General features: G+C 40.9%; 1 protein-coding gene across 5 annotated transcripts in view; it reads left to right on the forward strand.

The window, feature by feature from the left end:
* RGL1 (ral guanine nucleotide dissociation stimulator like 1) overlaps positions 1 to 26,305 on the forward strand; it is a 271,120-nt gene that overhangs the window by 169,724 nt on the left and 75,091 nt on the right. For 3 of the 5 annotated variants that reach the window (XM_043924319.1, XM_043924315.1, XM_043924316.1), the window contains one exon: positions 14,280 to 14,488. The exons of the other annotated variants lie outside the window; for them this stretch is intronic. In XM_043924319.1, the coding sequence (XP_043780254.1) occupies positions 14,280 to 14,488 (209 nt within the window). The remainder of the gene's footprint in view (positions 1 to 14,279; positions 14,489 to 26,305) is intronic. 5 annotated transcript variants of the gene reach the window in all.

Here is a 26,305-nt window from a genome sequence, read left to right on the forward strand (position 1 = left end):
TAATTGGGGTTCAAAAAAAGCCAATATAGTCATGTTGAGAAATTCACTTCAGTTTTTAACCACTGTGAAGAGAGAGAATCAGTAAACTTTGTTTACCTAAAATGTTTAGCTCTGAGGACAGAGTTTTGCAATCTTTAGTCAATCTATGAAGTTTAGTCGGCCTTTCATTCAGATTTTTAAAGAAGTTGCCATTTAATTACAGCATTAATTTGTTTTTCACTCGTTACAACAAACACTTACTAAGCACTTGCTGTGTGTTAGACATTATCCTATACCCCAGGGATATAGTAGTGAACAAGACAGATAAGAACTCTGCTGCTACAGAATTTATAGGCAGCAAACATGCAAACAATTCAGGGCTATAAAACATTTAACCTAGATAACATGATCTGGCCTGGTGAGGGAAGATGGGTAGTGTGACACCAAACGGATGGTCCAGCAGTTTATCTTGAGGAGATAGCACCTGATCAAAAGCAGTGAAGGCTGGGGAAGGACCCACCATAAGATGATCAGACTGAGCAGCGTTAGCATGTTAGGTAGAAGGAGCAGATGCAAAAAATCACTAGGTATGAATGAGCTTGCTGTGTTTAAAGAGTTGAAAGAAGACTGGTGTGGCTGAGGCTTAGAGAGGGAAGCAGATGGTTTTGGTGGTGAGGTCAAGGGAGTAGGCAGAAAGGGCCCTGTGGGCCCCGGTGGAGTCTGCATATTATTCTACCAGTCATGGGAAGCCAGTGGGAGGCTTTAAGCAGGGGAGTGACACGATCTGATTTGTGTCTTTAAAAGATTGCTGGGATTGCCATAAGAACAATTTAAAGGGGCATTTACTTTAGCTGTTTAGCTCAAAGGTGATGACCAAGCATTGTATGCTTTAATTGTATATGGACAGGCTCTTCTTGTGTATATATACAGACTTTTTTTTTATTTGACTGAATTTAGAATAATCAAGAAAAAGATTACTTAGGGAACATAATGTCATTGGATAGATTCATTAGATAAACAACTCATTTTTATCTTAAAACCATGTATTTAATATTCTTGAAGCGCTTATTGATGTGACTATAAGCTAATTTCTGGAGCTATAAATATGAATATGCCTTTAACCAATTTATGGTCTCGTGGAGGATACCTGTAAGTAAACAAATGCTTACAACATACTATGAAAAGTGTGTTTGGCTGTTATGAATGAAGCAGCTATGAATGTTTCTGTCCATGCTTTCTGGTGGACATAATATTCATATCTTGTAGGAATGAAATTGCTGAGTCATGGGATAGGCATGTTTAGCTTTGGCAGAGACTTGGGACTTTATTCTGAAATTAGGATTTGTTCTTTAGAAAGATGATTTTGGCGACACTAGTCTTAAAGGTCTAAGTTACTTCAGTTGTGTCTGTCTCTTTGCAAATCCTATGAATGGTAGCCCACCAGACTCCTCTGTCTGTGAAATTTTCCAGGCAAGGATACTAGAGTAGGTTGCCATTTCCTCCTCCAGGGGATCTTCCTGACCCAGGAATTGAACCTGAATCTCTCATGTCTCCTGCATTGGCAGGCGGGATCTTTACCACTAGCGCCACCTGGGAAGCAAGACTAGAGGCAAGTGAAACCAGTTAAGTGCTTGTTACACATACCCAGTTAAGAAATGAGATCTAAATTAAGGTAAGACAGTGAAGATGGGGGAGAAGAATAGAATGGAGACATATTTAGGGAATGGGACACATTGGATTTCAGAGGTGAAGGGGAGATAAGTTGGGAATAAAGATAATTTGTAGGTTTAGGACCTGGATCATTAACAGTCAGAAGTTAGAGAAGAGTTGAGATTTTAGAGGAATAAAATGAAAGTTTCTTTTTGGATACATTGAGTCAGAGTTCCAGGTGAACACGTGGTAACCAGAAATTCAGGTCTAGAATTTAGAAGGGAAGTTAAAGTAAGAACTGGAGATAAAGATTTGGGAGTTAGTATAGTATTTGTCAGTTCTAGAAGGTCTTGTAGGTCTTCATGTGTCTTTGTGTTAGTTGCTTAGTTGTGTCTGACTCTTTGCGACCCCATGAACTGTAGTTCATCAGGCTCCTCTGTCCGTGGGATTCTCCAGGCAAGAATACTGGAGTGAGTTGCCATTTCCTCCTCCAGGGGATCTTCCCGACCCAGGAATCGCACCCATGTCTCCTGCATTGGCAGGTGGATTCTTTACCACTGAGCCACCAGGGAAGTCCCACTGAGCTACTAAATACCCTCAAGTGCATTTAGGAAATAACAAAACAATTAAATTAGGAAGAGTTATTCTAGTTTACTGCTGACATAAACAGAGGGCATTAACAAGTATTTGAAAATTAATTTGACCTGGAACCAGAAACTGAATCTAGTTCCATGCCTTCCTTATGGTTGAAGCTCAGAGTTGCAAGAGACTTTTATTCCCATTAGGGCCACTGCTTATTTATCTGACATTTATTTAATCTATTAAATATTCACTAGCATTAAGCTCTACACAGGAGAAGGCAGTGGCAACCCACTCCAGTACTCTTGCCTGGAAAATCCCATGGACAGGGGAACCTGGTGGGCTGCAGTCCATGGGGTCGCTAAGAGTCGGACATGACTGAGTGACTTCACTTTCACTTTTCACTTTCATGCATTGGAGAAGGAAATGGCAACCCACTCCAGTGTTCTTGCCTGGAGAATCCCAGGGACGGGGGAGCCTGGTGGGCTGCCGTCTATGGGGTTGCGCAGAGTTGAACGTGACTGAAGCGACTTAGCAGCAGCAGCAGCAAGCTCTACACCTCCTATCCTTCCATGTCACTGAATGAAAAAATTCACATTCATATTATAACCTCTACTGTTAAGTTTTTAGAGTATAGTCCTTGATTTCCTTTATGGATTTCCTTAGCCTCTCATTTGGATTCTTTGCGTAACGGGAGCTCTTTTAATAGCCTTTTTTAACTGACCGACATCAAGAGTGAGTCATGAGCAATGGGAATGTTTTCTTTACCACCAACATGCCTATTTTTTTACATATATTTTTGGCACATTAAAATCTAGTGGACAAAATGGTTCCATTTTCAAAAGTTTCTGTTTGCTTAGGAAAACTGGATCTGTGTTTTTTCCAGGTATTTGTTCTTTCTATCCTCTGCCCTCTCCTCTATATATTTGTAACAAATACTAAATATTTGTATTAAGTGTCAGTATTTACAAAACTGCCACTTTTTCTGGCTATACCACATAATCAATCATATTGTCAGTTTGCTTTTGTTTTCCTCTCTTTCTAAAAATATAAGGAGATTGTCTCATGACTAGATATATTTATAAGCCTAGCAGGGAGGAAAATTAATAATCTGGAAATCAGATTATTTATGAGTATTCCTCCCTCCCTCTGGGATCCTACCCTGTATTATCCAGTCACTTCTCATGCAACTTACTGACCTTGTTCTCCTGGCTTGTTTTGAGCCCTTGAATAAAGTCCTTCATCTTTCTTAGACTTAATTTACTTATTTAAGAAACTATAATAATGAGGGGGGAGTTTTGTTTTCCTCCAAAGAGGGTATTTAATACAAAAACACTTTTTTTTTCCATCTTTAGGTGTTAAAGATTTCAGTCAATGTCAGAAACTAAGAGGGATAATATCAAGAATATCTGATGTATTAAGACCTAATTTTGGTGAAAGTTATTGGGGTAGGGAAGGAAAGTGAACACAGAAGGATTTTAGTATTGCACAGATATAAGTTGGTGCAAAAGTAACTGCTGTTTTGCCTTATTGAACTTTGCCATTTGATATTGGAACACATTCTTAAATAAATGTAGTTAAGTTATACATCATTTTAATGTGCATTTCTTGCTTTATGTTTTTCAATCATGAATTATTACTTGCTGTTTATATGTATTTTAGACTATGGAAATGATATTAGACAAAAAGCACATTTGAGCGATTTTCTTATTTGAATTCAGAATGAGTCATAAAGCAGCAGAGACAACTTGCAACATCAACAACACATTTGGCCCAGAAACTGCTAATGAATGCACAGGGCAGTGGTGGTTCAAGAAGTTTTGCAAGGGAGACAGGAGACTTGAAGATGAGGAGTGCAGTGGCCAGCCATCAGAAGTTGACAGTGAACAGCTGAGAGCATCATTGAAGCTGATCCTCTCACAGCTACATGAGAAGTTGGGCAAGAACTCAGCGTTGACCATCCTGCAGTCCTTTGGCCTTAGAAGCAAATTGAAAAAGTGAAAAACCTTGATAAGTGAATGCCTGATGAACTGATCCCAAATCAAAAAAATTGTTGTTTTGAAGTGTTCTCTTCTCTTTTGCTACACAACAACAGTGAACCGTTGCTCGATCAGACAGTGATATGCTACGGAAAGTGGATTTTATATAACCAGCGATGACCAGCTCAGTGGTTGGACCGAGAAGAAGCTCCAAAGCACTTCCCAAAGCCAAACTTGCACTAAAAAAAGGTCATGGTCACTGTTTGGTGGTCTACTGCTAGTCTGATCCACTACAGCTTTCTGAATTGTGGCGAAACCATTATGTCTGAGAAGTACACTCAGCAAATTGATGCTGCTAAGTCCCGACTCTGTGTGACCCCATAGACGGCAGCCCACCATGCTCTGCCGTCCCTGGGATTCTCCAGGCAAGAACACTGGAGTGGGTTGCCATTTCCTTCTCCAATGCATGAAAGTGAAAAGTGAAAGTGAAGTCGCTCAGTCGTGTCCGACTCCTAGCGACCCCATGGACTGTAGCCTACCAGGCTCCTCCATCCATGGGATTTTCCAGGCAAGAGTACTGGAGTGGGTTGCCATTGCCTTCTCCAAGCAAATTGATGAGATGCTCTGAAAATGGCAACGCCTGCAGCCGGCATTGGTCAACAGAAAGGGCCCAGTTCTTTTCCACAACAATGCTTGACTGCACATCACATAACCAATACCTCAAAAGTTGAATGAATTAAGCTACAAAGTTTTGCCTTATCCACCATATTCACCTGACCTCTGGTCAAGCATCTCAACTACTTTTGGAAGGGAAAATGCTTCCACAACCAGCAGGACACAGAATATGCTTTCCAAGAGTTCATCAAATCCCAAAGCATGGATTTTTTTTTTTTTTTTTGCATAGGAATAAGCAAACTTATTTCTCGTTGGCAAAAATGTGTTGATTGTAACGGTTCCTATTTTGATTAATAAAGTTCTGAGCCTAGTTATGACAATTTACAACTCAGGGACTAACACTGCAATTATTTTGCACCAACCTATGTAGGTGGTGTTGGTGGTAAAGAATTCTCTGCCAATGCAGGAGACATAAGAGACTCGGGTTTGATCCCTGAGTCGGGAAGATCCCCTGGAGGAGGACATGGCAACCCACTCCAATATTCTTGCCTGTAGGATCCCATGGACCGAAGAGCCTGGTGGGCTTGGGTCACACAGAGTCAGACATGACTGAGTGACTTGGCACAGCACAGCACACAGCATACGAGATTTTATATGTAGAGTCCTGAATAGTTCTTGTAACCATTCAACACACCTTCATTTTCTAATTTTATTTCTTACAACAGTCCTATGAAGTATGGAGATTCTGGGCTATTGAGTGACCTTAAGTGTACACATAAGGAGACTGAATCCACAATACTGTGTCACTTTGCATGTTGATGCATCACTCTGTAATAGAAAGACATGCATGCTAAATCACTTCAGTTGTGTCCGACTCTTTGCAACCCCATGTACCACAGCGCCCCAGGCTCCTCTGTCCTTGGGATTCTCCAGGCAAGAACACTGGAGCGGGTTGCTGTGTCCTCCTCCAGGGGAGCTAGGGATCGAACTAGGGATCGAACCCGCGTTTCTTACGTGTCCTGCTTTGTCAGGCAGGACCTTTACCACTAGCGCCAACTGAAGAGCCCAATGGAAAGACAGGGCTGGTTTTATATCCAGACTCTGTCAGTTACACTAATTGACTGACTAAAGTTGGATGAGACCCCTCACTTCTCCAAACCTCAGGGTCCTCAAGTCAGGGTCCTCAGAGTTGGACACAACTGAGGGACTAACAGTTAGTGATCTACAGAAGAATTAAATTAATGACTTAGTTGGGAAACTTCAGGCAGCTGCCACCTTCTGCTCCCCCAGAGACTGGTAAAGGAACACTTCACATCTCACCAGGAGATGAAGCACCATGGAACTGTCCGTGGGATTTATGGCGGTCTGGGAAAGCTTCTGGGCTGTGAGGAAGTGTTTCCATTCAGAACAGGCTTCATTCACAGGGAATATTGGGTCACACAGAAGCTCACTACCCCCCTGCTGACCTTTTCAGACAGAGATTGGCCAGACTGCACAGAAACAGAATGAATTCCAGAAGGCCAGGGCCCCTGTTAACCTGTGACCTCAGAATACGAGGACCTTGGGCGTCTGAGGTCTGAAAGTGTGAGGAAGGAGTTGTGAATTTTGCAGGTTCACTCTGGACACAAAAGCCTGTGTGACGATCTGTGATGTAATTTGGCACATGCTGCAGTGACTATTTTAGTTCAAACCTCCCTCCCCGCTGTAACTCTAATTCCTTGAACTTCTCAAAACAGCATGTGATTTCTTTACTTCGCAAAGTCTTTGACCAAGACATTGAAGCTTTAAGTTACTGCCTTAGGTCCCAAAGTAAATTGGCCTCAGAGATCAAAATAGAAGCCAGGTTAACTCACAACCTCTTCATTAGCATCCTGAGCTTCAAGCAGCAAAGTAGCATGTAAAAGTGAAATTATTTTACTTGAAAAACGTAGTCAGCACACTCCCTTGAATCCACTTAGTTTTTGAATCTGTGCTGGAGTGGATTGCCATTTCCTTCACCAGGGGATCTTCCCAACCCAGGGATCGAATCCAAGTCTCCCACACTGCAGGCAAATGGTTTACCCTCTGAGCACCTGGGAAGCCCATCTGCCTCCTTAAAGATTCCTTAAATCCTTAAAGGAAGACAGCAGTGGGCGTTTGCGTCAGAGAAGATCCAGTCTGTTATGGGTTAACACCGGGTGGAAAAGATTCACAGCCAGGAGGATGACCATTTTTTATAGGGATGGAAAACACAACTTCCTGTTTCCCCTCAGAGAGTTCCTGGACTCTATGGGGTGATCTAGGAAACCCCGCGGAGACAGGATGGCGGAAGGGTCTGAGATTTCTGTCAGATAAAACACTGGTCCTTGTTTGTTATTACAGCTCTCTGCATTTTCCTGAGGATGCAGCGTACTCATCATAGAAATCTGACCACATTCTAACATGTGGCTTCAAGTGAAGCCAACTCTTGGGGATCTTGTAATTTTTTTTTTTGAGAGCATATTAATTTGTCAGGTGCATACTCCTCCACCTCTTCTCCCTTCACATTTCTGCTTTTTCCTTAGTTCAGAGGCATGATTTTCTATCCTCTATGAGGTCAGCCTTGATTGGAGTGGTCACAGAAAGACAAAAATGTTCTATGAATGTGAAGTCTCTCCTGAATTTACCATTGGCATAATCTGAGAGGGAGTCCTAGGTAGTGGTGTGCTGATAAATTACCTCTTCAGACTCAAAGCCCCGACTTGTAGCTAGTTTGCCAGTTTCCATGGTGTAGCTGTTTCCACCATGGCCAGATTCACAATACCAACATGATGTCATGGAACATGGGACTGAGGAATGTGTACAATCAGCTCCTGCAAGCGGGACAGGCTGGCTCCAGCACGCTGCTGGCTAGACCTCGATAGGTTTGCGTAATTAGATGGAAGGTGCATGCATTGGCATATGTGGGTCTGGCAGTGGTTTTTCTCCTGGATTCTCTGCCCAGAAGTGCTACCGCAGATCAGGTGAGTGTAAACTTGCCACATGTGCAGGTGCATCTTTTAGTCCTGGACATCTTTGCTTTTGGAACCCTCTTAATTTGGGTGTTCTTCCAGAGGCTGTCCTCCACCCTGGATTCTTTTTGTTCTACACACTCTGCCTGGAGAGTGAAGCGGGTTTAATTGTTGTAACTTGTCCCTGTTGTTCAGTCACTAAGTAGCGTCTGATTCTTTGCCACCCCACGGACTGCAGCACGGCAGGCTTCCCTGTCCTTCACCATCTCTTGGACTTTGCTCAAACTCGTGTCCATTGAGTCAGTGATGCCATCCAACCATCTTGTCCTCTGTCATCCCCTTCTCCTCTTGCCTTCAATTTTTTTCAGCATCAGGATCTTTTGTAATGAGTCGACTCTTTACATCAGGTGGCCAAAGTATTGGAGCTTCAGCTCCAGCATCAGTCCTTCCAATGAATATTCAGGGTTGATTTCCTGTAGGATTGACTGGTTTGATCTTGCAGTTCAAGGGACTCTCAAGAGTCTTCTCGAGTACCATAATTTGAAAGCATCAATTCTTCGGCTCTCAACCTTCTTTATGGTCCAACTCTCACATCCGTACATGACTACTGGAAAAACCATAGCTTTGACTGTACAGACCTCTGTTGGCAAAATGATGTCTCTGCTTTTTAATACGCTGTCTGGGTTTTTCATAGCTTTTCTTCCAGGGAGAAAGCATCTTTTAATTTTGTGGCTGCAGTCATAGCTCTTACATATTTCCATCTTAGACCTCCTTACCCAGCTCTTGGATTCTGACTGCCTGTTGGACTGTATACGAAATCCCAACAATACTTCAAATTTTACATTTTTTTTTCTTTCTTGGCCATAGCACACGGCATGCAGGATCTTAGTTCCCCAACCAGGGATCAAACCTACACCCCCTGCAGTGGAAGTGCAGTGTGTTAACCACTGGCCCGCCAGGAAATTGCCAGGTTTTATATTTCTAAAGTGGAATTCAGTGCAGTGCCTCTGCCCCACGGAAGACTAACTTCCCCTTCTCAGTTTCCTTTCTTGTGGGTGGTATCCTTTTCTTTCCAGTCACTTTCAGGTGTTGCCTCTCCGTACAGTCCCTCTTGGTTCTTTCATCCTATTTGCATGTCTCCCCACCATTTTACTTGTGTTTCATTGTAATAGTTTCTCTGTGTCCATTTTCTCTATCATATTGAACATCCTGGGTGTTAGAACTGCATGCTATTTGCCTTTGTATCTCTGCTGTCTTGTACAGTGCCTAACACGTAGTACCATTTACTCAACATGTGGCTGAATAAGTAGATGAATAAATGAGAGATCCATTCTGTACCCTTTGTATGTATATGACATAGAGTTGCCAGACTTAGGAACTAAAAAAGTACAGGATGCCAGGTTAGTTTGGAAATTCGGATAAACAACAAGTAGTTTTTTCAGTATGTGGTTGCTGTTGTTCAGTTGCCAAGTTGTGTCTGCCTCTCAGCATGAGTAGGTCCTAAATACTGCAGGTAACATTTATGTTCACAAAATTATTCAATTATTTATTATTTTTTTCTAAAATTAAAATTTAGCTGGGCATTCTGGCAACCCTAACCTAGCAAAAACAATGTTAGCTGACACCCAGAACAGAAGTTCACGCAACACAGAAGCTCACACTGAGCTCGCCATCACATACCTTAGGGTTTTGTATGGACTCTGCCTTACATCTCTGAATGTCCTGTGTGTAAATAGTTCTCTTTACTCAGATGCACTGGGCTGCTCCATAACGTTGTGCTTTATGCCATTACATACACATAGTTGTCCTTTGCATGGCAAGCATATTTAATCTCTGCTTGTTTAGGCAATGTGGACAAATGATCAGAGTTTGTGAGTCATCTTATGATATTTCTTATGCTGTGGTGGTTTCTTATTGTTTCTGGGCAGTGGTTTCAGGGCATTTGAATAGGGGATATAAAACGGACCTTTGCTGTTCTAAGATGAATGTACAGAGAGGAACATGCTATTAAAGTCCTGTAAAACCTTGGCTCTGGGTTTTAGATTTTCTTAGGGAGTTATGACTGGAAGAGTTCTCACTATTTACATTTCTGCTCGTGCCAGGATGCCCGAGAACTGATGTACTAAAGATTAAGCATGGCTTGGAGAAAGACTTAATACTGTCTCCAGTCTAATGAGGTTGTTTACTTAACACGTTCCCTGTTAAAGTATCAGATGACTAAAGGGTTATTTTGATTGAAGGGATTTTTTTTAAAATTAAAAACACCCAAGTTGTGAACAGTTTATGTTTTAGGAGGCAGAAGAGTCATTTCTCAATGACTGGAAACACAGTTGAAATATGGCACATTTCATCTCTCACATTCTTTCTCCTGTCCCCCTTATGTCAAAATTGGTAATTATAGAAATTCCATGGCTAGGACAGTTGGGCAGGGTTTTAGATATTTACCCCATAGGAGTCAGGCATATTCTCTGAGGAAATGCTGAATTCTAATGGCAGACGGATTGGCCAAAAAACAATCATGAAACATTTTTGTGGCCTCAGTATCGTGATCTTGTCAGTAAAGCGATGGTCTCTGATTAAATCCAGATTGGGCTGTTTCCTGTTAGCGTGCTAACCCAGAGGGCAGGCTCAGTCCTCCATGTCTTGCTCTCTAAGTCTGAGTTATTAAACACTTGTCTGCCAAGACTTTCCTCACTGCCTCTCCCCACCATTCTTTTAAACTAGAATTTGAAGATGTTGAGTTATCACAAACAAAAACAGACCCTAAAGTCTCTTAAAAGGGTCATGTCGCTCTTTAAACATTTTAGCTTTTCCAGTCTACCCATAGATGTAGGATATTTCTGTGTGTTTCAGTTTTGTATAACTTTATTTCAATTCCAGTAACAAGCAGATAATTACAAAAATTTTATTTCATAAAAATGTACTTTATTTGTTCTTGTGTGCATGCTCAGTCGTGTCTGAGTCTTAGCAAACTCTGTAGCCCTCCAGGCTCCTCTGTCCCTGGAGTCTTCCAGGCAAGGATACTGGAGTGGGTTGCCATTTCCTACTCCAGGGGATCTTCCCGACCCAGAGATTGAACTTGTGTCCTCTGCATTGGCGGGCATATTCTTTTACCACTGTGTCACTTGGGAAGCCTGTACTTTATTTGAATATTGGCAAATTAAAGCTCACTTCAAAAATCTGGCCTTCCCCTTGCTAGTGAAGAGATATTAGGGTACTTAGCAAACGTGCAGAAAATAAGATTGAGCAAGTGCTCTGACACTGACACGTATTGTTATTTTTTGTGAGAACGACTTTAGGCATCAGAGAAATTCCTGTACTTCATTTTATGCTATTGCCGTTGATGCTCATTTGTTGCAATTAGAGAATAACTCTTAAAATCTAAATATTCAGAATATTCTATTAGCCATTCCGTTAGCTCAGTCATGGTTCTTCCTAATGTACAGATGCAAACACTGAGGAACAGAAACCATTAAAGGCATTTATGGGGATCAGGCATGTGTGTTGAGATTTTCTTCACAGTAGAAGGAGTGAAAGGAAGCGACTGGGTTAATGAGTAACATGAATCCATTTCCAAGGGAGAGCATTGGCTTCCTGCCAAATCTGCTTTCTGGCAGGAAAAGGGACCCACTTCATCAGGGTCTTTGACAAGCATTTTTCTCTGTGTTTGAATTTTTGGCCACATCACTGCTTAGGGAAAAATTAGTTCTCTTAAACAGTTACTACTTTTAATAAAAGATTTAGCTTTAAAGTGGAGTTTGCATTGTAAAATACGTATCATCAAATTATAAAATTTATTGGTAAGGGAACCCTGACATTGTCTGTCACAAGGTAAGGAAGCTTGGTTTAGAATTAGAGCTTGAATATCCGTAGAAACTGAAAAGCCATTCCTTTTATTGTTGTTGTTAACATTTGCCCTTGAGGTGTATTTTTTAACTTCTGCTTTTTAAGTGATAATTATCTTGATCAGATCTTTTGAGGTGACAAAGTAAGAAAACACAAAATATCCCTAAATTTTGGTGGTATTAAGAAAGAGATCAAAGGAATATAGATGTTTGAAGGTAAAAGTTAATTTTATAATGTCTTGGTTTTTTTTTTTTTTTAAGTGAAAAGTGGCAAATGTGAATTAAGTTTCAACTGCATCACAGTGACTTAATAAGCTAACATTTTCCAAAATACGTTCATCCTAATGTTCTGCAGGGTGCTCTGAGACCAAAGGGAAATCCATTAGGAGATGTCAGATACCATATCCTTCTTTGGGGTTTCATAGAATGTTAGCATATTAAATACTGTAAGAAATTCTATGGAAAAGAAATATATTGGGCTTTGTTTAACTCCATAGTTCCCAAATTTGAATGCAGGGTGTTTTGTTTTGAAACTAGTATTTTACAGCACACATTTAGGCCAACACTGTACCAAGTAATTAAATATGTAATTAGACATTGAAACCATGTATCTTCTTCATTGATTGTTTCTAGTTAAAGTTAACTGAAGCTCTTGGAAGACAGATGGATATTATCAGGCTTATTCTAAAACTGCTTATAGAGTGATAATGAATAATTATAAGGCCATGATCTGAGTCCATTTGGTAGTTTGGCCTGAGTCAGAGCCCTTTCCTTTGTAAACTAAAAGTATCTTTTGAAAATTAAATAAAGAAATCAAGGCACCCCCCGCATATGCTAGAGTCTTACGATTAATTCCTGCTGGCAGTTAGCCACGATGACATTAAGCTGTTCTAAGCCCTTTCTAAAAGTGATGGCCTTTACTTTGGTTTTGCGGAAAGCAATCTTGCCTGCTAATTTCCTTCCAGCGGTTTAACTTTTGACAGGACAGGTGAAGAAATAGCAAACATGTGACTTTGTAAGCACAATGTCATCATTTAGAGTTTCAGTTCTCTCTTTTTTGCTCCCCTTTAATTGTCACGTGTCTGATTATTTCAATTTAGGAAAATCTGATATAAAACAATCCACACTTAAAATTGAGAGACATTGCCTGGCGATTGTCTGCGTCACTTGGAATGATTCTATGCTTTAGAACAAGTTCCTTTCTATAGGTCATCTTCCACTATGCCTATGAAGGACAGGTTGAACTCTGAAAATTGCATCACTGTATAATTTGTTCAGCACAGATTTATTGTAGAATATAAGGCACACTTGGATTTTTCTTCAGTTTATTTCTCTTCCCCTATACTCAGTTTTAAAGCTTTACAGATTTTTATCACTAATCAGTTTTTAATGTGTTGTGGTTTATGTCTCCAAGGGGCAGTTATACCTACCAATACTATTCACACTCACTTCTTTCTCATGTGGTAGCTACTTTTCACAGGGAAATATTTTCTCTTTGTTGTTGTTGTTCAGTCACCAACTGGTGTCTGACTTTTTGTGACCCCCATGGACCACTGCATGCCAGGCTTCCATGTCCCTCACCATCTCCCAGAGTTTGCCCAAGTTCGTGTCCATTGAATCGGTGGTACTATCCAACCGTCTCATCCTCAGTCACCCTCTTCTCTCTTGACCTCAATCTTTCCCAGCTTCAGGGATTTTCTAGTGAGTCAGCTGTTGACATCAAGTGGCCAAAATGTTGGAGCTTCAGCTTCAGCATCAGTCCTTCCAATGAGCATTCGGGGTTGATCTCCTTTAGGATTGACTGGTTTGATCTCCTTCCTGTCCAAGGGACTCTCAAGAGTCTTCTCCAGCACCACCATTCAAAAGCATCGATTCTTCAGCACTCTGTCTTCTTTATGGTCCAGCTCCCACATCCATACATGACTACTGTACTGTACATTGCTAGTCTCCAAAAGGCAGGGGTCATGCACCTACCTACCCTTTCTATTACTCATCCAAGATTAGCTGAGGCCTGCTTGGTACAACTGCTGCTCAGCCAACTCTGTTGATTAATGATGATATTGAATGTGTTTTGCTTTCCATGGACCAAAGAACAGCAGATCATGGTCAGATTTCCCTAGATGTCTGTGGAGAACATACTCCTCCCATGGCTGATTCTTTTTTTCTCTCCAAACTATCAACATACTGTCATCTGGCTCACACAAATCTAAAAATTTAATAAGCAGCTCTCCAAAGTCAGTAGGATCAGTGCCAGCACCCCATTGTAGGAGCTGTCTTTGAAAATGAGTTTGAAAGCTTAACTGTGGAACAGTGTAAAGGGAATGATTGATAGCATTTGCTAGACTTGATCCCGGAGTCATAAGAAAACATTCTTGACGGAATATGCCAGCAACGTAGTTCTTGATAGGGAAGTGAGCAGAAGCAAATGATGAAGTAATCCCTCTGCTTGTGGGATCACAAGCAGGTGCCACCTGGGTACCCCAACCCATCCCACGCTACTGCACTCACAGGTGAGAGGAGTGAAGTCAGCCTTTCCTGACTGGTGGGGAAGTTAAATAAGAGCAGGGGAAAGCATGACGGGCCACGCTTCAACCAGTTCAGTGTTCTCACTCTTAGTTTAGGGAGTCGTTTCTCCTGATCATAATCTTGAGTTTATCATACAGGTTGAAGGGGACCAGCTGCCTCCGGGACACACAGTCAGTCAGTATGAGACGTGTAAGATCAGGACCATAAAAGCTGGCACCTTAGAGAAGCTCGTGGAGAACCTGCTGACGGCTTTTGGGGACAATGACTTTACATATATCAGCATCTTCCTGTCGACATACAGAGGCTTTGCCTCCACTAAAGAAGTGCTGGAGCTGCTGCTGGACAGGTAAGAATCTGAAGGGGTGTGCGAGGTGACCGAAATGTCAGGCTGCTTGCAGAGTGAAGGCATGAAGTTCTTTTTCTTTTTTAAAAACTTAATTTTAATTGGAAGATAATTACTTTACCATACTGTGGTGGCCTCTGCCACACATCAGCGTGAATCTGCCACACATCAGCCTGGATCGAGCATAGGCATATGTGTGTCCCTTCTCCCCTGAACCCCCCTCCCACCATGTTCCCCACCCCACCCCTCCAGGCTGTCACAGGGCGCCGGCTTTGGGGGCCCTGCGTCATACATCAGATTTCCACTGGCTCTCTATTTTACATATGGTAATGTATATATTTCAGTGCTGTTCTCGTAAATCATCCCACCCTCTCCTTCTCCCATTGTGTCCAAAAGTCCTCCCCGATTAGGTAGATAGCAGATGTGAATATTTTAAAAATAGAAGTAATTCATGTATATAGTAAAAAAGTTCAAATGATTCAGAAAATTCTGAAAAAAAAAAAAAGTAAAAAAATAAAACACAAAAATTTCTGTTTACCTAAGTCCCATTCTCAGGCCCATTCTTCCTACGTAATAACTGTAAACTCTTCCTTTGGTATTATTCTCAAGCTTTTCTCGGTGTATATAAATGTATGCTTATATATTTGTATTTATATATGATATTTACATATATTTATAGTATGAGTAGAACCACAGTACACAGTGTATTCTGCAGCCTTCTTTTTTTACTTATCTGTATCTTGGAGATTTTGTTTTTACTCAGTAAAGTCTTTAACATATATAAAGAGTTTAGAACAGTGGCTGGGATATTGAAAGCTCAAGAAACATAAGTTATTGTTATTTTAAAGTCAGTACGTGTAGGTAGATACTGTGTTCTTTTTAGCAACTTTACGATATTTATTGGATAGAATGTTCTGTGTGTGTGCCCAATCAGTTGTATCCAACTCTTTGTGATCCCATGGACTGCAGCCACCAGGCTCCTCCATTCTTGGAATCTAACAGGCAGGAATACTGGAGTGGGTTGCCATCTCCTCCTCCAGGACATCTTCCTGACCCAGGGATAGAACCGGAGTCTCCTGCATTGGCAGGTGAATTCTTTACTACTGAGACACCTGGGAAGTCCTATGGATTTAGTTAAGCTCTCTCTAGTTTAGTTTGTTTTTAAGCTTTTGAGCAGTGCTGCAAAGAGTGACTATGAGTATATATTTCCTAAGTATAAACACTTGTCTGAGAATTTTATAGGATAATTTCACAGAAGAGTGACTGATGGGTCAAAATATATAAGCATTTAAAAACATATATATTTTTCTTTATTTATTTGGCTGCACTGGGTCTTAGTAGGGCTTCCCTGGTGGTCAGATGGTAGAGAATCTACCTGTGATGCAGGAGACTTGGGTTTGATCTCTGGGTTGGGAAGATCCCCTGGAGAAGGGAATGGCAGCCTACTCCAGTATTCTTGCTTGGGAAATCTCATAGACAGAGGAGCCTTATTAAGGCACTCCAGATCTTTAATCTTCATTGCACCATGCAAGATCTTTTTTAGTTGTAGCATGTGAGATCTAGTTCCCTGATACAGATCAAATCCAGGACCCCTGCATTGGCAGCCCGGAGTCTTAGCCACCGGACCATGAGGGAAGTCCCCAAAATATATAAGCACTTTGAAATGTGAACGATGTTGCTAGATTGCCCTTCAGAAAGTTGTGCCAACCACTCTCCTGTCCACAGAGAATGAGTGTCGCTTTGGTTTCCCTGTACTTTGGCCAACTGTGAGTAGTATTTTCATCTTCATCATTGAAACCATCTCTACTGTCATCTGTCTGTTGGAAAGGAGCTCATTGTTTTTATATTTATGTTTCTTAACATTTATGAGTGAGGTTTAGCATGTTTTGAAATATACTTATTGGTCATTTGTGGGGTTTTTTTATGAACTCAATTTTCGTATCTTTTATTTATTTTTATTTTGGATTGTTACCTAATTATTGATCATCTAATTATAACTCTTTGTCTAATAACAAAGTTAGGTTTCTTAAAATGTGTGTGTACATATATACATACATACATACACACACACACACACATATATATATATATTTTTTTTTTTGTCCGAGTTGCACAGCATGTGAGATCTTAGTTCTCCAACCAGGGATCATACCCATGCCTCCTGCACTGGCAGCTTGGAGTCTTAACCACTGGACCACTAGGGAGGCCCCCAAATTTTTTGCTTATATTTGTTGGAAATATATTTTTTTCTAATTTGTTCTTTGGTTTTAAAAGTTGTTTATAAACATTCTTCTTACGAAGACATTAAAAAATTTTTTTATGCAGTCATTTATCAGTCTTAAGATAGGCCTTTAATAATCTAATTCTGTTACAATGTGAATAAGGTATTGATAACAGTGAGTTTTTCTCAAGATATTTTCTTCCTAGATACATATAGAGTGAAATCACTTGGATCAATGGATGTTCTTATGTTCACATTCAGGAACATCCACAAAATGTCTTAACTGGATCAGTGCATAATAAAGCCTAGAGAGCTTTGGACTTTGACATCAGTGGGAAGTTCTGTAGGTTTTTTTACACAGCAGTAATTAAAATATTAAGCATGGTGTATAAACCTGTGGGATTAGTGAGTCATTTCTTTCATAGTCTCATAGTTGTTAGCCTCACACCTATAAATAGAACCTGAAGAATTATATGCATTTTCTTTCCTCTGTTCTGTATTTATAAAGAGGATGCAGTATGCTAACTGTTGGCAGGCAGTATAAGGAAATAGGTCAACACATCAAAAACTCCTACAAGTTTTCTTTGGAACTGGTAACCTCTACTGCTTATGGGGTAACTCCACTGATAATAGACCACAGATGTCTATCTTCCATGAAGGAGTGCACATGAATTCCAGCTGCTCATCATAAATAGTGGACATACACACAGGAACTAGAGTGTTTAGTCTATGACTCATGTACATCCAGCTTTTATGTGATGATTTTTAAAAATCTTCTGTTTGTTTTCCTGTCTTAGTGGGTAGACATTTTTGGATTGTTAAAATAGTATGACAATTGTTAAATAACAGAATCAACATGAATTGAAATTACATTTAATTCAAACTATCATTTAAGGTATAACCGAATGAAGAGTTAAGATATATCTTGAACCATTTAGGTGGGCCAAGGCTTGACCTTGAATTTAATCTCATAGTCAGATCTTTTGATTCTGACATGAGTGGAATCAACACGTACTGAAATGTCTTTAAAATACCCTGTGCTCTGCAAGACACCATATGGACGAAGCAGAAATAGGAGACTTGGTAAGTTCTCACCCTTGTGATGAATTTACTGTGAAGTTGCTGGTGTTTAACCTCTAGGGCCCTTCACTGGGAGTACCCTCTACATAATTGATATTCATAATTTTATATTCTTTTTCATAGAGAAAACCCCTCAAATGACATAAGGTAGCCCTGCAAAACATGAATCCACCCTGACAACTTAATATTTTACCACAAAAGATACTTAGAAAACAAGTAGACAACTGTATAAGATGGTATAAAAATGAAGCTCTAACATGTTCTACAGAAGTTGAGAGAAATATATCCTACTTATTTTGCTTGCTCTGCAGACTTTGGATTTGTCCATATATATATATATACAAACTTCATGAGTGTTTCTTCCTCACTCTATTTCCTACTCACTCATATCCTATGGCCAAATGTTAATCTCTGATTTTAACCAAAATGCAGATTCTGCGAGACATTGGGATCTTAAATTGGTTGTTGGGGATTTTAATGTCTGTAATTTGGAGGTAAGCAACTAAGTTGCATATGTTTACCTTTTCTGAAGATAAGCTGAATAAACTGTTTTCTTATTAGTAAATTGTGGTCAACTTGTTTATGGGTCTCTGATGTTCTGCTTTGTTTTTTTAAAAATGATTTCTCCTGGATTCTTAATAGCAGATTACTTATCCTTTGTGAAATTAACACTGAGAAGTTATTATAGGATGTGCTAATCCTAACCAGTCCAGAATAGATTGAAGGCAGATGCTGCGGTATTTATTTCCCTCCAGAGAAAAGCGTATTTGAAACCAAACTGATTTTTCTTAAGACTTCCAATCATGTGACTTTTATCATATGGAACTGTTTGCTTTCTGTGATTTAAAAATACTTGTGGTAGTTGTTTTGTTTCATTCTACTAATACGAGGCTTTGTGATTGACCAGTGGACAGTGGTTTGCAGTCATATATGGCTAATTCCTTGTGTGTGCCTTATCGCTTCCTTGGGGGTGATCAGCAGTTAACAAGAAATCCTGTTTTCTGTGCTTCTCACACAGAAGAGTGGCTAAGAGTCAATTCTAAGGCTCATTGGCTTCCTTTTAACCTAAGAAAGTTTTTGAGTGTGGTTTAGCTGTTTGTGTTTGGGCTCTGTGGCTCAGATGGTAAAGATTCTTCTTTCAGTGCAGGAGACATGGGTTCAGTTCCTGGGTTGGGAAGATCCCCTAGAGGAGGAAATGGCAACCCACTCCAGTATTCTTGCCTGGAGAATCCCATGGACAGAGGAGCCTGGTGGGCTACAGTCCGTGGGGTCACAAAGAGTTGCACATGACTGAGCGACTAACACATTTACTTTCACTTCAACTTTAAACATACATTTCACTTAAAAATATGTTTTCTTCCCACCATACCATTAAAAAAAAGTAAGTTAAATACTACTGAAAACACCTAACTTCAAATTTAGGGATAAACCTACTTCAGATAGTGATCCTCACTGAGAACCATGAAATGTCTATACAAACATCTAGATTTTTCTTCAAACAGCTATCGCATTTGCTACTTTTAGGTTCTTTCTTGGTCATTCTTTCTTTCTCTGATATCAGAAATGAGCAGACTGCTAAGGACAAGAGAAATGGGGTGAATTAGGTCTCCAGAAACTTTTGCTAAGCCACTAATGGCACTCAGGTCACAGTTTGAAAAGGATTGAGTGATAATCTGAATTGCCCCTTCATTTTGAGTGAATTCTCCCAGTGGGGGACTTCTGGAGGATAAAGGTTGAATGGCTTCAACCTTTGAATGGCCATCCCATAACACTATGCTTTTAAGACCAATCTGACTTGGGTTTGCTGGCTTAGGTCACCAGAGAGGAGACTAATTCAGTGGGTCTTTGAACTTATTTCTTCTTCCCATGTTTGATTGCCATGCATTTTCAGACTTTATCTTATTTAGTTCATTGATCGTTACCTGCATGTATATAATGAGAAAATTGAGGCTCAGAAACTTTCAGTCACCAAGAAGCAGAGCTGGAATAAAAACCTATCTCTTTCTGACTTGGAAGCTCTTTCCAAACATACCAGATCACATTATATGTCATTTGAAAATGTTAATGTCATTTCTAAAGAAAGGGATGATTTGGGTATCCAGCTCATATCCTTTTCTCTATTATCTCAGTTGATTTTCCTTAGAGATTTTGCATTTCCTGAGGGATACTTCCTTGACACAGTTGTGAGCAGCTCAGTTGAATATCCATGCTCCTTTTCATTCATCCACTGAAATGAGATTTATCAGGTGTTTTAATATCTACCCTGTACTGTGCAAGGAACTGTGCATATAATGGTAAACAAACCAGTCACGACTCCTGTCTTCTTCATGCTTAATGGCTGAGAGTAACTTAAATAAGCATACACATAAATGTGTATAATTAAATTAAAATTGATACAGTCCTTGGGAGGTAAGAGCTAGGTTCTGTGACAGAGACAGTAAGAGAGGATGGAATGAGAGAGGAGGGTATTATCAAAACAAAACTGGATGTTGGCCGGTGATATTTTGTTGTTAGATAGGTCATGGGCTGTCAAGGTCCCTACTGATAGGGACCATGTATCTGGAGTATTTCTGTTCGATGTACTCAGCCAAACCCCCTGACCTGAATCTTAACTACTCCCCAAAGAGAACTCTTCTTGGAGGGTAGGAGTATAGCAAGTGCAGTAGCTCAGGAAGACTTACGCAAATATATCACTACGATGGTGACAGTAATCTTAAATCCATACTTTATGACACATGGAGTAGTCACACCTTCCTGTGTAAAAGCTGATGCACCAACAACCAGCAGGAATGGAGCTGCCCAACCAATGAAACCAGTTCCTCCACAGCAGAAAGAAAGCGATCAAATATAAGACTTGAAAACATTTGATTTGTTTCTGTAGATTTCATCAGAAGTGCCACCAAATAGGTTTCCCTTTCATTTCTTTTCATGCTATATGGTACCACTTACATGTGGAATCTAAAATGAACCTGTATGCAAAACAGAAACTTACTCAAGGACATAGAGATCAGACTGTGGTTGCCAAGAGGGAGGAAGAGGGATCCAGTGGGAGTTTGGGGCTGGTAGATGCAAACTATTACCTTTAGAATGGATAGACAGCAAGGTCCCACTGTATAGCACAGGGAACTGTATCCAGTCTCCTGGGCTTAACGATAAAGTGGAAAAGAATATTAAAAAAAAAAGTGTATATGTGTAAAACTGCGTCACTTTGCCTTACAGCAGAGACTGGCACAGCGTTGTAAATCAACTATACTTCAGTTAAAAAAATAGACTATTTTCAGAGAAGGTTTAGGTTCACCACAGAATTAAGTGGGAAAGTGCAGAGCTTTCCCATATATCTTTTGCACCCATACGTGCCCCTACTATCGACATTCTCCACCAGAATGGTATACTTACTACAATCACTGACATATTGTGTGTGCTTAGTTGTTCAGTCGTGTCCGACTCTTTGCAACACCACGGACTATAGCCCGCCAGGATCCTCTGTCCATGGGGATTCTCCAGGCAAGATTACTGGGGTGGGTGGCCATGCCCTCCTCCAAGGGATCTTCCCAACCCAGGGATCGAATCCAGGTCTCCCACACTGCAAGGGGATTCTTTGCCATCTGAGCCACCAGGGAAGCCCCACTGACACATTTATTATCACCCAAGTCCATAGTTTACATTAGAATTCACTCTTGGTGTTGTACATTTTATGGATTTGGACAAATGTATAATGATACGTATCCATCACTACATGGTATCATACAGAATAGTTTTGCTGCCTTAAAAAATCCTCTGTGGGAGAAGGAAATGGCAACCCACTCCAGTGTTCTTGCCTGGAGAATCCCAGGGACAGGGGAGCCTGGTGGGCTGCCGTCTATGGGGTCACACAGAGTCGGAAAAAGAAAAAAAAAAAAAAAGAAAAAAAAAAGAAAAAAAAAAAATCCTCTGTGGTCTGTCTGTTCATCGTTTCCCCCCCCCCACCCCAATCCCTGTCAATCACTGATCTTTTTACTATCTCTGTATGTGTGTATGTATGTGTATGTGCTCAGTCGTGTCCAACTCTTTGCGACTCCATGGACTGTCCATGTGACCCCAGTCTCCTCTGTCCATGGAAATTTGCAGGCAAGGATACTGGAGCGAGTTGCCATTGCCTTCTCCAGGGGCTCTTCCTGACCCAGGGCTCAAACCTGCATCTCTTATACATTCCGCATTGGCAGGCAAGTTCTTTACCACTAGTGCCACCTGTAGTTTTTGCCCTTTTCAGAATGTTGTATTGTTGGACTCATACAGTGTGTAGCCTTTTCAGATTTGCTTCTTTCACTTAGTAGCACACAAGTAAGGGTTCTTTATGTTTTTTCATAGCTTGATAGCTCATTTCTTTTTAGTGCTGAATAACATTCCACTATCTGATTGGACCTGTAGTTTAATTACCCACTCCCTGATGCTGGGAAAGAGTGAAGGCAGGAAGAGAAGGGAGCAATAGAGAACGACATGATTGGATGGCATTGTTGACCCAGTGGACCTAAATTTGAGCAAACTCCGGGAGATAGTGAAGGACAGGGAAGCCTAGCGTGCTGCAGTCCATGGGGTCGCAAAGATTTGGACATGGCTGAGTGACTGAACAGCAGCAACACTTACTAAAGAACATCTTGGTTGCATCTAAGTTTTGGCAATTATGAGTAAAGGTACTATAAACATCCGTGTGCAGGCTTTTGTGTAGGCATAAGTTTTCAGCTCCTTTCGGTAAATACCAGGGAGCAAGAATTTTGGATCATGGGGGAAAAGTATATTTAGCTTTGTAAGAAACTATTAAACTGTTTCCTAGAGTTTCTACACCATTTTGTAGTCTCTTGAGCAGTGAATGGGAATTCCTGTTCCTCCACATCCTTGAGAGCATTCACTGTTGTCAGTGTTTTGGATTTTGGCCATTCTAATAGGTGTGTAATGGCATCTCATTGCAGTTTTAATTTGTAGTTCCCTAATGGCAAATTATAGTGAACATTTTTTCATATTTAGACTTGTCATCTGTGTATCTTCTTTGGTAAGATACAAGATTCTTTTGTATATTCTTTGTCTTTTCAGGTCTTTTGCCCATTTTTTAAAATTCTGTTGTTTGTTTTCTTATTGTTGAATTTTAAGAGTTCTTTGTGTATTTTGAATAACGGTACTTTACCAGAGGGGGCTTTTGCAAATATTTTCTTTTAAGTCTGTGGCTTGTCTTCTCATTCTCTTCATACCGTCTTTTGCAGAGCAGAGGTTTTTAATTTTAATGAAGTCTAGTTTATAAAATTTTTTTCATGATTTGTGACTTTGGTCTTATATCTGAAAGATCATTATCATACCCCAGGTCATCTAGGTTTTCTCATATGTTTTTTTTTCCTAGAAGTTTAATAGTTTTATGTTTTACATTTAGGTCTATGATCTATTTTGAGTTAATTTTTTGAAATGTGTAAGGTGTTCGTCTAGATCCATTGTTTTGCACATCAGTGTCTAGTTGTTCCATCACCCATCATTTTCTGAAGAGACTACCTTTGCTCCACTGTGTTGCCTTAGCTCTTCTGTCAAAGATCAATTGGCTGTATTTGTACAAGTCTATTTCTGAACTTTATTCAGTTGATCTATTTGTCTATGTTTTCATTAATACCCCACTGTCTTGATTACTATAGCATTATAGCAAGTCTTGAAGTCAGATAGCATCAGCCCTCTGACTTTGTTCTTCTTCAGTATTGAGTTGGCTATTCTGTAGTTCTTTTGCATCTCCATATAAACTTTAGAATCAGTTTGTCAAAATCCACAAAATAACTTGCTGGGAGTTTGATGGTGATTGCACTGAACCTACAGATTGAGTTGGGAAGAACCGTCTTGACAGTATTGCGTCTTCCTATGAACATGGAATCTCTCTCCCATTATGTAGTAGTTCTTTGATATCTTTCATCAGAGTTTCATAGTTTTCCTTATATAGACCATGTATATATATTTTGATTTTATACCTAAGTATTTTAATTTTGCAGGAGTACTGATGTAAAAGGAGTATGTTTTTAATTTCAAATTTCACTTGTTTATTACTGGCATATAGGAAAGTGATTGACTTTTAAAAAGATTTCTTTATTTATTTTATTTATGACTGTGCTGGATCTTTGTTGTTGTGCTCTGGCTGTCTCTAGTTGCAGCGAGCAGGGGCTTCTCTTCATTGTGGCGCATGGGCTTCTCATTGCGGTGGCTTCTCTTGTTGCGGAGCATGGGCTCTAGGCACATGGGCTGAGCCACAGCCTGGCACTGAGTTGTTAATAATGTATTAATTCATCTTAAATCTAAGGAAACCCCTGACTTGTAAACAGCTTCTGTGGTTGTCAGGGTGTTGCCTGCTCCTTGCCCCCAATCCTAACCTGTTTCTTTGGTCAAACTTCCAACCTTCCTTATAGCCGTGGCAGCTATAGCATGCTAACAAGACAGATCTGCAGCTGATGGTTTGGAACTGTTAGCAACCACAGGTGGAAGGAGGAGGCACTGAGGAGCCACTGGGCTCTCTGGGAGCAGCAAGTGGGCCAGAGAAGAGAAATGGGTGGCCAGGCCTTGGAATGGAAAATCTCCAAGAAACCTGACGGCAAGGGCGCGAAGGCCATCAGACTTGAGAACAGACTTGATGTGTGAATGAGAATCAAGTTCTAGCAAGAGACACCTTTTTGTTTTCTTCCCCTGGCAGAATAGGGATTATAAAGTCCTTGTCTTTTTTTTCTTGATCTCCCATTCAGACAATTGTGGGTCAGGACTGGAGGTGAAGATACTGTCAAGGAGAATTTTTGCAGTATTTCGTAACTGTCAAGTGGAACAGAAATACTAAGTTCTTTGCGCTGTTAATGTTGCCTTAACTCTCAGGGACTAACATAAAGATACTGTGGTGAATCGAAGGGCAAGGAAGGTGGAGGGCCCGTCACGGAGGACTGAGGATCTTCTGGGTCTTCTGGCTTTTTCTAGTCATGGGAAAACTTTGCCTCAAGAACCGGACCTCGTGTGTGAATGCACGCTGCCTGGTTCACTGTCCAGCATCACTGGCCTCTTCCAAGAACAAGGAGTTTTTACCTTGTTGTCTCTGACCTTTGTCTTCTCCTTGAATAAGTGGCTTCATGATGGTAACAAGACCTTTCCACGGCAGGCTTGGTGGCCGTGACCCAGTAGTCGGGCCACGCTTGAGTGGAGAGGTGCCCACCGTGGAGGATGTTATTCAGGGTGATTAGAAACATCCCCCCCAGCAGCTGCTGTGCGGTGCAGAGGCCGCCGCCCTCACCGATGCCTCACTTGGTGTTCCCGACATCTGCAGGCTATTTCTCCGTGTCATTATCCTGAGTCAAGGTCAGCTTCTGAACATTTTCCTCATACCTGACCTGTGTTCTTGTGGGTCAGTTAAAGAAAAAATGCCTCAGATGTTCCCAGGCTGGGCTTAATGAGAAAAGCAAAGGCCCCCAGAGGTCCCTGAATCAGTGGCTTCCTGTGCGGTCTCCCCTGCCCTGACTTCCTCCTCTCTCTTCTCTCATCATCCCCAGTAAGTGGCTTCTGCCCTCTCCTCCTCTCCCTCCCACTCTTTGATTCCTGATAGTCAAGGGCATGATTTAATTCACTTAGCCAGTGTTTAGTGAGTGTCCCCCAAGCGCAGGCTCTCCTCCAGGCTCAGGGCAGGTACCAGTGAGATAAAAGGTGAAATCAAATCCCTGACCATGGCCGGCTTGGCCCTCGGGTTCTGCCCCCACCGCCTCCACGCTCACCTCCTTCTCTGTTTCTGCTTCATCTCTTCTGCTCCTGTCTCACTGGCCTTCTTGACGTTTCTCAAGCACATCATCCTGCCACTGCCCCAGGGCATTTGCATAGACTCTCTCCTCCTCTTGGAAGGCTCCATTCCTGGAGATCTCTGTAGCCTGCTCCCTGACCCTTGATAGATTTTAGTTCATTGTCATGTTCACGTGGGGCCTGCCCTGGACACTCGTAGGAAGCTGCCACCTCAGGCTCTCCAGTCATGTCTGAGCACCTTTAGCTTCTTTTTTTTTCTCCACTGCACTTTTCACCATCTCTCTATTATATATTCACTAGTCACTAGTTTATTGTTTATCTTCCCCCCGCCCCATGAAAACAGGGGTTGGGGTTAGTTCACTGCTGTATCCTCAATGCCCAGAATAGTACCCGAACATAAGCTTTAATAAGTAATGAGGACTAAATGAGTGAAAAAAAAAAAGAATGATTAAGTGAAAAACCCAAGGTTTCCAACCCTAAAGAATTTATCATTCAGTGGAGGGATACATAAAATAAATAAACAAAATAACTGTGGTTTTTGTGATAGGGTGGTGGCTCAGAGGCTGGGCTCTAGAGCCTGACTGTCAAGGTTCAAATCCTTGCTTTACTGATTAGCTGTGTCTTCGAGGGCAAATGGCTTAAGCTCTCTGGGCCTTATTTCCTCATTCATTAAATAGGAAGAAGAATAATTCTACCATATAGGATTATGTGCTTAGTCGCTCAGTTGTGTCTGACTCTTTGCAACCCCATGG

Source organism: Cervus elaphus, chromosome 14, assembly GCF_910594005.1.
Source record: "Cervus elaphus chromosome 14, mCerEla1.1, whole genome shotgun sequence".
Classification (NCBI taxonomy): Eukaryota; Metazoa; Chordata; class Mammalia; order Artiodactyla; family Cervidae; genus Cervus; species Cervus elaphus.